This window comes from Saimiri boliviensis, chromosome 8 (assembly GCF_048565385.1).
Source record: "Saimiri boliviensis isolate mSaiBol1 chromosome 8, mSaiBol1.pri, whole genome shotgun sequence".
Taxonomy (NCBI): domain Eukaryota; kingdom Metazoa; phylum Chordata; class Mammalia; order Primates; family Cebidae; genus Saimiri; species Saimiri boliviensis.
The window spans coordinates 13801152-13814353 of record NC_133456.1 but is presented as its reverse complement, the minus strand read 5'-3'; the positions used below and the strand labels follow the sequence as shown (position 1 = coordinate 13814353).

The following is a 13202-nucleotide window of genomic DNA, read 5'->3' as shown; positions in this document are numbered from 1 at the left end:
AGGAGAAGAAACTTCTTTTAAAGTAGGATAATCGGCCGGGCACATCACGAGGTCGAGAGATGGAGACCATCCTGGCCAACATGGTGAAACCCCATCTCTACTAGAAATACAAAAAACTAGCTGGGCATGGTGGCACATGCCTGTAATCCCAGCTACTCGGGAGGCTGAGGCAGGAGAATTGCCTGAGCCCAGGAGGTGGAGGTTGCGGTGAGCCGAGATCGCGCCATTGCACTCCAGCCTGGGTAACAAGAGCGAAACTCCGTCTCAAAAAATAAATAAATAAATAAATAAATAAAGTAGGATAATCTTCTGAAGCTGATGGGGCCAAAAATCAGAAAAAAATAAAAAAATAAAAATAAAGTAGGATATAATAAAAATAAAGTAGGATAAAATAAAAATAAAGTAGGATAATCAAGCCAGGCATGGTGCCTCACACCTATAATCTGAGTACTTTGGGATGCCAAGGAAGAAGGATTGCTTGAAGCCAGGAGTTCAAGACCAGCCTGGGCAATACAGTGAGACCCCCGTCTCTACAAAAAATTTCACCAAATATGTTGGTGCAAACCTGTAGCCCCAACTACTTGGGATGCTGAGGCAAAAAGATTGTTTAAGCCTGGGAGGTCGAAGCTGTAGTGAGCCATGATCATGCCACTGCACTTCTGCCTGGGTGACAGAGCAAGACCTTGTCTCAAATAAATAAATAAAGTCTATCAGTGACAGACTGAATAAAGAAAATGTGGCACATATACATCACGGAATACTATGCAGCCATAAAAAAGAATGAGTTCATGTCCTTTGCAGGCACATGGATAAAGCTGGAAACCATCATTCTCAGCAAACTGACACAAGAACAGAAAACCAAACACCACATATTCTCATTCATAAGTGGTTGTTGAACAATGAGAACACATGGACACAGGGAGGGGAATATCACACAGGGGAGCCTGTTGGGGTGTGGGGGGCTAGGGGAAGGATAGCAGGGGGTGGGGGTATAGGGGAGGGATAACATTAGGAGAAATACCTAACGTAGATGACCGGGTGACGGATGCAGCAAACCACCATGGCACATGTATACCTATGTAACAAACCTGCACGTTTTACACATGTACCCCAGAACTTAAAGTATAATAAAAAAATAAAAATAAAAATTTAACAAAATAAAGTAGGATAATCAATTGTTGCTTGACTCATTTCAAATCATATTTTAATGTTATGGCTCAAACAAGGCAATAGCAGCACTGACTACACAGTATTGTTTGGGGGTTAAAAGAATTTAGGTTGGCACTGAGTATATAGTAAGATTCAATAAATGGTAGCTATTTTTTAGCTGTGTGACTAGTTCCAATAAATTTCATTAGCAAGGTAGTAAGAAAAAAAAGCCAGTGATTCACACCAGACACAGTGATTCACACCTGTGGTCCCAGCACTTTGGGAGGCCAAGGTGGACATATCACGAGGTCTGGAGTTAGAGACCAGCTGGCTAATATGGTGAAACCCCTTCTTTACTAAAAATATAAAAATTAGCCAGGCATGGTGGCACGCGCCTGTAATCCCAGCTACTCAAGAGGCTGAGGCAGGAGAATCGCTTGAGCCCAGGAGGTGGAGCTTGCAGTGGGCTGAGATCATGACACTGCACCCAGCCTTGGTGACAGAGCAAGACTCCATTTCAAGGAAAAAAAAAAAAAAAAAAAAACAAACTGGGCCGAGCGTAGTGGCTCATGCCTGTAATCCTAGCACTTTGGGAGGCCGAGATGGGTGGATCACCTGAGGTCAGTAGTTCAAGACCAGCCTGGCCATCAGGATGAAACCCCATCTTTAAAAATCAGTGAATCAGAGGGCAAGTGGGGTGAGAGTAATGAGAAAAGGAACTTCACAAATGGTACTACAGTTAAGAAAAGACCTTACCAAATGGGTATTTCAGTTGTAAAATAGTAGCAAGTTCTAAGATAACAAATGTTTTTTTCATCTGCTGAGCATATTTTATTTATGTACAAGGGCCTTGAAACTGTTAGAATTCTGGGTTTATAAATTACTTCAAGTTTCACACCAAGAGAGTTTTTCACCATAAACTGATATTCCCAGCTGCTGGAAGACAGTTGATGAGCTCAAGCAAACTGAAAAAAGAAATGAAAGCCAGATTACAAGCAGACCAGGCTTCACTATGGCAGAGGGAGGGCCTATTTACAGGGATCCCAAACTGTCCCATTTACAATAGTGGCATAGCAAGTAAGTACACTGTCATTCACAGTTCTACTTGGTTTCCAGGGGAACAACTAATATGGAGTGGGTGCTGGAATCTAATATGGATCATCCTTTCAAACTTGTGCTTCCCTTCACAAAAACCACAATCTCGTAAGTCCTTTTCTGACAAGTTAAGCTTAGACTTCCCAACGTATTGCATTAATCTTCCCTGTCTGGAACAATATGCATAGTATGCAAAGAAACCTTCTGTTAAACTTTCCCAAAATTTGAGAGAAGCACAGTAGAGCAAGCAGTAAGCTGGAAGAGACTTTGGCAATATATTCACTTTTCCTACTTCCAAATAGGGTAAGATCAGCAAAAAGATAATTCATTTATATTTCAAAAAATGTCATTAGGCATCATGTATATATAAAGCTGTAGGCTGGGTATTAAAAAGAACACAAATAGGCGAGTCGCAGTGGCTCACACCTATTATTTCCAGCACTTTGGGAGGCCGAGGTGGGCAGATCACAAGGTCAGGAGATTGAGACCATCCTGGCTAACACAGTGAAATCCTGTCTCTACTAAAAATACAGAAAATTAGCTGGGCGTGGTGGCATGCACCTGTAGTCCCAGCTACTCCAGAGGCTGGGGCAGGAGAATGGCTTGAACTCGGGAGGTAGAGGTTGCAGTGAGCCAAGATCGTGCCACTGCACTCCAGCCTGGGTGAGAGAGTGAGACTCCATCTCAAAAAACAAAACAAGCCCCCCCCCCCACATAAATAAATCAAACACAGACTCTCTCTGGACAATAAAATACTAGACAGAGTCAAAAGACCTAGATTCTAATCCTAAATTAACCTCTGATTCACAGTTTATGTTCTCATGATGTATTTTTATTTCTCCAAGTAGAAAAGTGTTTATTTAATTTGGTGTCTAGATACTAAAAAAGGCTTTTTTTTTTTTTTTCCTTAAGACGGGGTTTCACAATGTTGGTCAGGCTGGTCTTGAACTCCTGACTTCAGGTGATCTGCCCGCCTTGGCCTCCAAAGTGCTTGGATTACAGGCGTGAGCCACCACACTCAGCCAAAAAAAAGTCTATTTTATATTTACTAATTGTCAACCTTTATCTTTTTAAGTACCTGAAACTTCTGGAAGCTTTTGAAGCAAGACTAAGAAAAGCAGGAGACTTAGAAACATAAAGACTTTGATTCACATTCTGACCCTGGCACTTGAGCTATGTGACCTTGACAGCCTCCATTTTCTCACCTGGAAAATGGAGATAATCTTTAATAGTATTGGTTTCTGTGTGCATGTGTGATCTATTTATCTACCTATTTCTTTTTTTTATTTTATTTTATTTTATTTTTATTTTTTTTTGAGACAGAGTTTCGCTGTTGTTACCCAGGCTGGAGTGCAATGGCACGATCTCGGCTCACCGCAACCTCTGCCTCCTGGGTTCAGGCAATTCTCCAGCCTCAGCCTCCTGAGTAGCTGGGATTACAGGCATGCACCACCATGCCCAGCTAATTTTTTGTATTTTTAGTAGAGACGGGGTTTCACCATGTTGACCAGGATGGTCTCGATCTCTCGACCTCGTGATCCACCCGCCTCGGCCTCCCAAAGTGCTGGGATTACAGGCTTGAGCCACCGTGCCCGGCTATCTACCTATTTCTAGATAACCAGGCAAATTATATTAACTCAATAGTTGGTAGGTGCTGTTGTTATTATTATTATTATTATGAGATGGAGTCTCACCCTCTCCCCACCAGGCTGGAGTGCAGTGGTGCAATCTTGGTTCACTACAACCTCTGCCTCCTGGTTTCAAGCCATTCCCCTGAGCCGCCCAAGTAGCTGGGATTACAGGCGTGCGCCATCACGCCCAGCTAATTTTTTTTTTTTTTTTTTTTTTTTTTGAGATGAGGTTTTTACAGACTTTTTTTTTTTTTTTTTGGTAGAGATGAGGTTTCGCCATGTTGGCCAGGCTGGTCTCAAACTCCTGACCTCAGGTGATCCGGCCACCTCGGCCTCCCAAAGTGTTAGGATTACAGGTGTGAGCCACCATGCCCGGCCAGTGCTATTATTATTAACACACAGGATTAATTAGAGGTACTATTATTTTTATTAACCACTAAAAATATATTTTTCTTTTCTTTTCTTCTTTTTTTTGGAGACGGAGTCTCACTCAATCACCCAGGCTGGAGTGTAGTGATACGATCTTAGCTCACTGCAACCTCTGCCTCCTGGGTTCAAATGAGCGATTCTCCTGCCTCAGTCTCCTGAGTAGCTGGGATTACAGGGATGCGCCACCATGCCTGGCTAATTTTTGTATTTTTAGTAGAGACAGGGTGCCACCGCGTTGGCCAGGCTGGTCTCAAACTTCTGACCTTAAGTGATCTGCCTGCCTTGGCCTCCCAAAGTACTGGGACTACAGGTGTGAGCCATTGTGCCCGGCCAACACCACTTATAATATCTTTACTGTCCAAACAATGGAAACCATGGGTGACAGACACCATTTGACCACAAGACAAATGAGATACGTGAGAATCTGTGGCCATCTGTGGGCAGGGCAGTTAACATGAATAATTCAAAGTGAGGAACAAAAATAAACACCAGTGATGAACTAACACTTGAACACATGAAAGACATATTATGCTATTGCATAGAAAAACTTAATATGCAAGACAAACTCTACCTAGGATAATCTAGAAACAGTGACTTTAAGAAATATATTGAATGGATTAATTTTTCATCTACAAAACTATACAATAAATAAGAATAGTCAGGACAACTCTGAAAAAATAACAGGGCAAAGCGTCAGGCTAGCCCTGTTAAATATTAAAATATATTATGAAGCCTGACGGAAAGATCAATGGATCAGGAAAGAAAGTCCAGAAATAGACCAAATACATGCAGGAATTTAGAGCATGACAAAGGTGGCATATCAGTGGGAGACTGATTATAAACATGATGGTGAGATGACCAAGTAACCCTGCCTCACATCTTATAAACAAAACATATTAAAAAAAAATAAAACCAGAAGCCCACAAATAAGTAAGCAAATTCTAGATTGGCCAATGATTTAAAATGTAAAAAAAATAATAGAAGAGAAGATAATTCTTTTTTGTAAGATGGAGTCTTGCTCTTGTTGCCCAGGCTGGAGTGCAATAGCGTGATTTTGGCTTACTGCAACCTCTGCCTCCAGGGTTCAAGCGATTTACCTGCCTCAGTCTCCAAAGTAGCTAGGATTACAGGTGCTTACCACCAGCTAATTTTTGTATTTTTAGTAGAAATGGGGTTTCGCCATGTTCGAGATCACCAGGCTGGCCTCGAACTCCTGACCTCAGGTAATCTACCCGCCTCAGCCTCCCAAAATGCTGGTATTACAGGCGTGAGCCACCGTGCCCGGCCAAGGAAATATTTTTATAATTTCAGAACATGGATGGCTTTTATAAACTTGATAATACATGAAGAAGTCATTTTAAAAACCACAAAATATTAGCCAGGCATGGTGGCGTGTGCCTGTAGTCCCAGCTACTCAGGAGGCTGAGGCAGAAGAATTGCCTGGACCTGGGAGATGGAGGTTGCAATGAGCCGAGATTGCACCGCTGCACTCCAGCCTGGTGACAGAGCGAGAATCTGTCTCAAAAAACAAACCAACAAACACACAAAATAAATCTATGCCAAGAAATAATTTTTCACCTATTAGATCAGTACACAGAACCAAAAAAAATCACAGTAGTAGAGAAAGGCAGAGAAACAGGTACTCGTCTAGCCTGAGGGTGGGAGTAGAGATGTATCTTTCTCTATAAAGGATATCGCTGTAGGCCTACAGAGAGCAATATGGAAACACCCATCAAAATTATGGTTACATATTTTTCAAACCAGAGATTCTTACTCTGGAGCCCCTTTTTATTAGACACACATGCATGAGTATGACATCATGTAAATATAAACATAGTTTATGTAGCATATTTTTAATGGAAAAAAGTTGGGAAACACTTAAATTTGCATCAGTAAAGAAGTACTGCAATACATTAGTATATACCCATATAATAAAATGGTATACAGCTATCAAGAAAGAATGTCTTATCTAGAGACATGCACCAGAAAAAAGATTTTTTTAAAAAAAACAAGGCCCCTTTCTTTATACTGATTTCAAAAGATCTCTTTAAACATTAAGTTTAAAAAGAATGGCACACATCAGTATGTATGTATACATCTCATCTACATGAAATCAGGAAATACATTTGTCATTACTTATTATACATAAATTGTCTGGAAGGATATATAAGATATTGTGAACACTGGCTGCCTCTGGAGAGGGAAAACTGGAAGGGGTTTAATGGAGGGGGGCCAACTTACATTTTACTGTATACTCCTTTGTACCATGTGAATGTATTAACCTATTCAACAATTTTGAAAAATTTTTTTAACTACTAAAGAAAGTACACATTTCCTTAGGGAAAAGGTATGGTTGAATTTAGAAAAGAAAGAATAAATTTTGTCCAAAACCTATTATCCTTCCCATAGCCACTCTGTAAGGCCACTGCTAACAGTCTCTGTGCCTGCCCTCACCCAGACAGGGCCCCAAAAGTTCTGCAGCACTTGTCTTGCTTCTTCAAGAACAACAAATCCTCTTTTTGTATTTCTTTGGAAATACTGAGCAAAAAGAGATGGCTAGGATTTCATAGAAATTACATGTTAATCTTTGGATCACTGCTGAAACTAAAGAATGAGTCTAGAAACTAAAAGGAAAAAACTGGATAGAATGCTGGAAATCTTAATGAATGATGGAAAGCGCTCTACATATTACTTCATTTTCTGTCTTGGTAATAGGGTAGCTAATAGAAGATAAAAACAGAGAAGATGAGAATGTCTTATGCAAGTAACAATCTTTAGCATTCTTTACTCACACAGCAGTATTCCTTAGTGGGTACAAATTCATGCATAGAACAAGCTTTACCCAAAAGAACAGGTCCATACCATGCAGAACACAATCCCATGATGAAACCTCTCCAAAAGCCTGACTGGCTACTAAAACCAGTTGGTGTTTTATTAAATTCAGGAGTTAGTAGACACATCATGCAAGCTGGCAAACAGTGATTAAGAAGAAATAGTGTCACTTATAGGCTGTGAAAAATCTCAAAGACAAGGAAACCTTTTTTGAAAGATTCAGGGAGGCCACGATTAAATGTATACTTTGGGGGGATTTGGGGAGGGTGGGGGGAAACAGTGCTACCATTTCTAAATCTTTTTTTTTTTTTGAGATAGAGTCTCACTCTGTCACCCAGGCTGGAGTGCAGTGGCACGATCTTGGCTCACCTTAACCTCTGCCTCCTGTGTTCAAGTGATTCTCCTGCGTTAGCCTCCTGTGTAGCTGGGATTATAGGTGCCCGCTACCATGCCCGGCTAATTTTGGTACTTTTAGTAGAGACAGGGTTTCACCATGTTGGTCAGGCTGGTCTCGATCTCCTGACCTCAGGTGATCCACCCACCTTGGTCTCCCAAAGTGCAGGGATTACAGGCATAAGCCACAGCACCTGGCCTCATTTCTAAATCTTAAAGGAACCATCTTCTCAATCTCATTCCAATTACGTGACTGAGTAGAGCCCGAAAGGGTAAAATTATGAGAAACACAACATGGGCAAGTTTTACGGACTGTTTGGTGGACACAGACTATGCCAAAACTCAAACTCACATGCAACTGTGGGCCAATGGATATAAACAACAGACTGGTCAAAAATGTATCTGTATTATTAAGAGATCATTTCCCACTACTAGAAACACAAATAAATCTGTGCCTACCAGTGCTGGTTTGAGGACACCATTTCCTCATAAGGAGGTAGACTGATTTCATTTAACCTAAAAGCAATTTGGGTATTTAGTCTCACCAGCACCAGCTACACATACACTGAAAAAAATCTCATGCATATAGTTAGACATAAAATATTTTTTCTTTTCTCCTGCAAATCCTTATATAAAGCAATGATTAAAATTTAACTGTAAACTTTACATATAGGAGGCACGATTTTAAAAAAATTAAGAAATGGATGATGATAGGTCTTCTGTTAGACAATTCATTGAAAATTCAACTTCCCCTAAAATTGAACATTCAGTGCTGGGTAAAAAGGCATGCAACCAAATTACCAGCCTCCTCAAGCTGGACACAAGGAACACACTGGCTGCAGAAAACATACAACAGCAGTTACAGGTTTCATGCCAACAAACCAATGATTAACAAGGATGATTAGAGTCTGGATGGAGCCAAGGCACGAGCTCTTTGCCTTTTTGATGCTGACTCAAAAGCCACAAGCACACACATTTCCCCATGGCAGGTTCATACCAGTGGACTTCAGTTGCTTATATCTCTCTTGTTCCTGGATTGTAGACTTTGGCAAAAGTGGAGTAAGTCCACGGGACTTGGTGGGTCTCATGTAGCCTTTCATTGGTTCTGTCATTCTGCTTTTATCTTCCTTTTTCCCTTCTCCCAGTGTCTTTGATTCAGATTTTTCTGTCATTTTCTGAGGTGTCTCCGAGATCTTATCTTTGGGTTCTGGGAGTCGAACACCCTTGGAAGCAGTCATTATTACTAACTTATCCGCCATCTCTGAAGGAGGAGCTTCAGCTTTGCTATGTAAGAAATCTGACCTGATTTCTGGTGTTGGCAAGGAAACACTTTCCAATTCCATGATTTTACAGGTCAGACTAATCTCTTTCAATTTATCATTTTCACTTTTTGGAGACAAAAGAGTCAGATTTACCTGCTTATTCAAACTATCTGGACCCTTGGAATTTCTATCTTCAGCATTTTGGTCCTCACAAAAACTGAGCTTTTGTGCTTTGTCTTCTAGTAAGTCAGGAAGTTGAACTACAGCAGACCCTTCTTTAGTCTCTTTCTCTTCACTCACTAAATGTGCTGGGAAATTACCTCTATCTGCATATGCTTCTAGGGCTCCGACCTCTCTTGGTAGGCTCTGGTCTTCTACTGGCACTCCAGGAAGGAAGTGACCTTTTGCTAGCTCTGTGACTTTCTCTACTAAATGCTTAGATGCACCATTGTGCACTGACTCATATTCTCCTACCACATGCCCTTCATCGATCCCTGCTTCATTTTTCATGGAATCAGCAAGCTTACCTTTATTCTTAAGAGAGTTATCTCCATGACTGTTAACTGTTTCTATGGCTACTGTAATAGGCAGAACAACTCCTCCTGTGCTTGTAGAGGGCACAACAGCAGATGGAGGCTTGAGTCTTTCTTGACCTGGGACTCTATCTTTGGTGTAGTTATCTACTACCAATGATTTAGAAATCTGGGCTGGAGTTCTCTCTTGCCCATTTTTTGCCAAGGTATCTGGAAAGGAATCACCTTCCTTTACTACTTGAGAAGTAGGAGTGGGCAGTTTTTCACAGGCTGCTGATTTCAGAACCTCTGGAGGAAATGACTTATTCATCAGTTCTGATGGTGTTCTGGGACAGGTAAATGTAATATTTCTATTTTCGTCCATATAGGCCATTCCTTCCATTCCCTGGTCCCCTGTGGTTTCCATGGGAACATGTATTTTTGTTGCATCTATCTTATTCTCCAGAATGTGTTTCTCAGGAGAACTATTTTTAACCTTTTTACTTTTTCCATCATTACTCCTTTTACTTGGTTTGTCAGCTACTGCACTGTGTCTATTGGCTGCATCTGTCTCATTCTCCTCAGCTACTACTGAAGGAACAAATCCTGCTCCCTGGATTTGCTCTTGGCAGTGCACATCTGTCACCTTGGCAGCTGGTTCAGTAACTGCAGAAGCCTTGACTGTACTTGTTTTGTTTTCCTCAAGAGTCCCAAGCTCAACAAAATTAACCTCAACATTTCCACCCTTTCTGTCAACTACCTCGACTGTGGGTGTACCTGGTGTATGTGAGAACAAAGAATCATGTGTTTGGGGGAAAGTTAGTCCTAATTCCTTGCTTTTATGGGGAATACTACCAGCAACTCCATCCTTCCCTTCAAAAGGTAGACTGAGGATTTCTTCCTTCCTCTCCATTTTAGCAGGCTGTGTGGAATAATTACTTCGAAACTTTCTGCTTTTGCCTTCATTGCCTCTCTTTTTAGGCTTTTCAGAAATCCAGGGAGCTGCCTCATGATCCTTCCAATGACATTTTCCTTCCTTGCTCTGGTTACTGACACCCATATCTTTGCCTCCATCTCCTGTTTCTGTCCTAACACCAGAAGTCTGAGTCATGTCTGATCTACTTTCCAAGGGAATCAATGCCTGCAAGGTGTCTGCCACCTTAAGCTGAGTAGTCTCTTTAGGCTCCCCTATCACTGCTGCTTCCATGAGATCAGTCATAGTGTCTGGTTGCTTTGAAGAATTCAGCCCCAGCTCCTCACTCTTATCCTGAGTAGCCATTCCTTCAGTTTTAGGGACTGGCTCACTCTGTGTGAGGACAGCCCTTCCTTCCTTCTGGCTGTCCAGAAGAAACGGCAGCTCAGATTTTGCTTTTACCTTCCTAGAATCTGTTCTCATTTTCCCAGAACTTCCCCTTCCCTTCCTGCTTTTGCCATCACTTGCCATTCTCTTAAATGGTTCATTCTCTAGCCCAGGGACCTGTACCATCACTTGGCCCTGCAGCTGCTCAGAAGTAAAGATACTAATCTCTTGTCTTTGCTTGGGAAAAACTTCCTTTTTTAGTTCTTTATCCTCTTCAGCTCCTTCAGGAAACTCTTTCTGTTTGACATTCTGCAGTTTAGTCATTTTGCTTTCATTATTCCCTTCTTTTAGATTACATTCTAATAGATTACTTGCTATCAAATTTGGTAGTTCTTTTGCTGCTGTGGGTTTTAAAACTATACCCATAACCTCTTGGTCCAAGACAGGAGAGCAACCTTCTTTGAGTGTGCTATCCAAAGGAGTTTCTACATTGTATGCTGAAACTTCTGCTAGGGGCCCTTTCAGATTTAGAGGGCCTACTAACTGGCTTTTATCTACAGGAATCTTCAGGTGGGGCGCAGGCTGTGGTTTGTATTCATGTTGCTTCAGCAATTTCTTGTCTTGGCTTTGTGGTACTGACTTGTTACCTTTGCTCTCTTCATCTCCTCTCAGTGTGGACTGAGAACTTACTGCAGTTTTGGGGGGTTCTTCTGAAGGACATAAAGGAATTCTGAGACTGTCTAAGACAAAGTTCTCAGCTACCAGTCTGGCTGCACTAGAGTCAACTACACATTCCCTTTTCAAGTTTTCTCCAGATACAAGTCCATATTCTGTACCCATATTGGTAGATTGGCTGGGAAGAACACCTGCTTTTTGTGTGTCAGTTGGAAAGGGATGACCTTTAGGCTTATCTGCATTGTCATCATTCCAAGGTCCTCCAGCCCGGGGTTGAGAGTATCTCTTTTGTTTTGGTTTCTTCTTCTTTTTCTTCATCATCATTGGTGTGCTTTCTATATCCCAGGACTCCCTGCCAAGATCCCTCTGGGGTTCAAGTGAGTCGACATGAATACTTTTCCTTTGGTTCCTAGGTTCACCACAGGAGGATGAACCAGAGACCCAACCTGACTCAGACAAAGAGCAGTGGCCCAGCCTGTGATCAAGAGTCTTCCACGGAGGAGGGCCTCCCAGCAGCTCAGGAGGGACCCTGGCAGGCTTGGGCCGGGCTGACCTGTGGTCACTGGGTCTGCAAGCTTGTTTGGCTTGTGTGGGAGGGGTACCGGAAAACATGAAGTTGGCTAAAATTCCAAACAAAAAACTCCTTGTTATTGTTTCTTAAAAACAAAACAAACAAACAAAAAACCCCAGATAATAACTCATTTAAGTAGACTATTTTCACCAATCCATATATTACTTAATGTAATTTGCTCAGGAAAAGTTTTTTTCTAAAACATCTCTCACTTTTAACTAGTGCTAGCAAAAATATTTAACAGAGATCATCATCTCAGGTAAATATTGTTTTCAAACATATTTATAAAATATTTGAAATACTTCATTTTAGACGTAGCAGGACTGAACTTTAAAAAATGAAATATTTTGGGCTGGGCACAGTGGCTTACGCCTGTCATCCCAGCACTTTGGGAGGCTGAGTGGATCACAAGGTCAGGACTTCAAGACCAGCCTGATCAACATGGTGAAACCTGTCTCTACTAAAAATACAAAAAAAAATTAGCTGGGCGTGGTGGTGCGTGCCTGTAATCCCAGCTACTCAGGAGGCTGAGGTAGGAGAGTTGCTGGAACCCAGGAGGCAGAAGTTGCAGTAAGCCAAGATCCTGCCATTGCATTCCAGTCTAGGTGACAGCAAGAATCTGTCTCAAAAAAAAAAAAAAAAGAAAGAAAGAAATTTTCAAATCTTCTAACCTCTAAAGCACTTACTGCCTGTAAATCTCATCTGATTTATATTGGTCATTATTAGTGCTTGCCTCTTTTTTGGTGAAATTTATTAGTTGTTTCAGGTAAATATACATGATTTTGGACAGAATTTATAATTCTAAGAGTTGGTCATCAATATTAAACTAATACTTGTCAAACAAACCAGATGGATTCTGGGAACAAATCAGAAGGCCAGACCTAAGTCACTTCACGCACATACACAAAATATAATGAATCCACATTTTGGTCACAGAAAAATTTTCATCATTTCAGAACAAAAGCATCCTACTTTGAAAGACAAATATGTTAAATTTCAACGTTCTGCTCCTAAACATACTTCCCAAAAGACAGAGAAATACATATAATGTTAAGTAGGATAATTAATTTGAACAATTAAGATGAGCACCTTTGGAAGAGCTTCAGCAGGTGATCTGGTCCAACCTGCCTCCAAGTTAATATGGATCCAAGATCCTGGAAAGAGTCTCACTAAGAGCACGTCTATGCCAGCTCCTGTAAAGTCTGACCCAATAAACTGATTTCCAGGAGTATTATAATATGTAAATCGTATCTTTCATTGTTGTCCTTTTCTTTCCAATATCATCTAAATCCTAGCGTTTATTTAATATCTTAGGTTAATTACTGCATCGCTCAAAAAATTGCTAGGCTATAA

General features: G+C 41.1%; 1 protein-coding gene across 28 annotated transcripts in view; it reads right to left on the bottom strand.

Annotated features, from left to right (window-relative positions):
* Positions 1-13202, bottom strand: part of MAP4 (microtubule associated protein 4) — a 228385-nt gene that overhangs the window by 47069 nt on the left and 168114 nt on the right. For 14 of the 28 annotated variants that reach the window (XM_039477523.2, XM_010337027.3, XM_039477527.2 and 11 more), the window contains one exon: positions 8527-11898. The exons of the other annotated variants lie outside the window; for them this stretch is intronic. In XM_039477523.2, the coding sequence (XP_039333457.1) occupies positions 8527-11898 (3372 nt within the window). The remainder of the gene's footprint in view (positions 1-8526; positions 11899-13202) is intronic. 28 annotated transcript variants of the gene reach the window in all.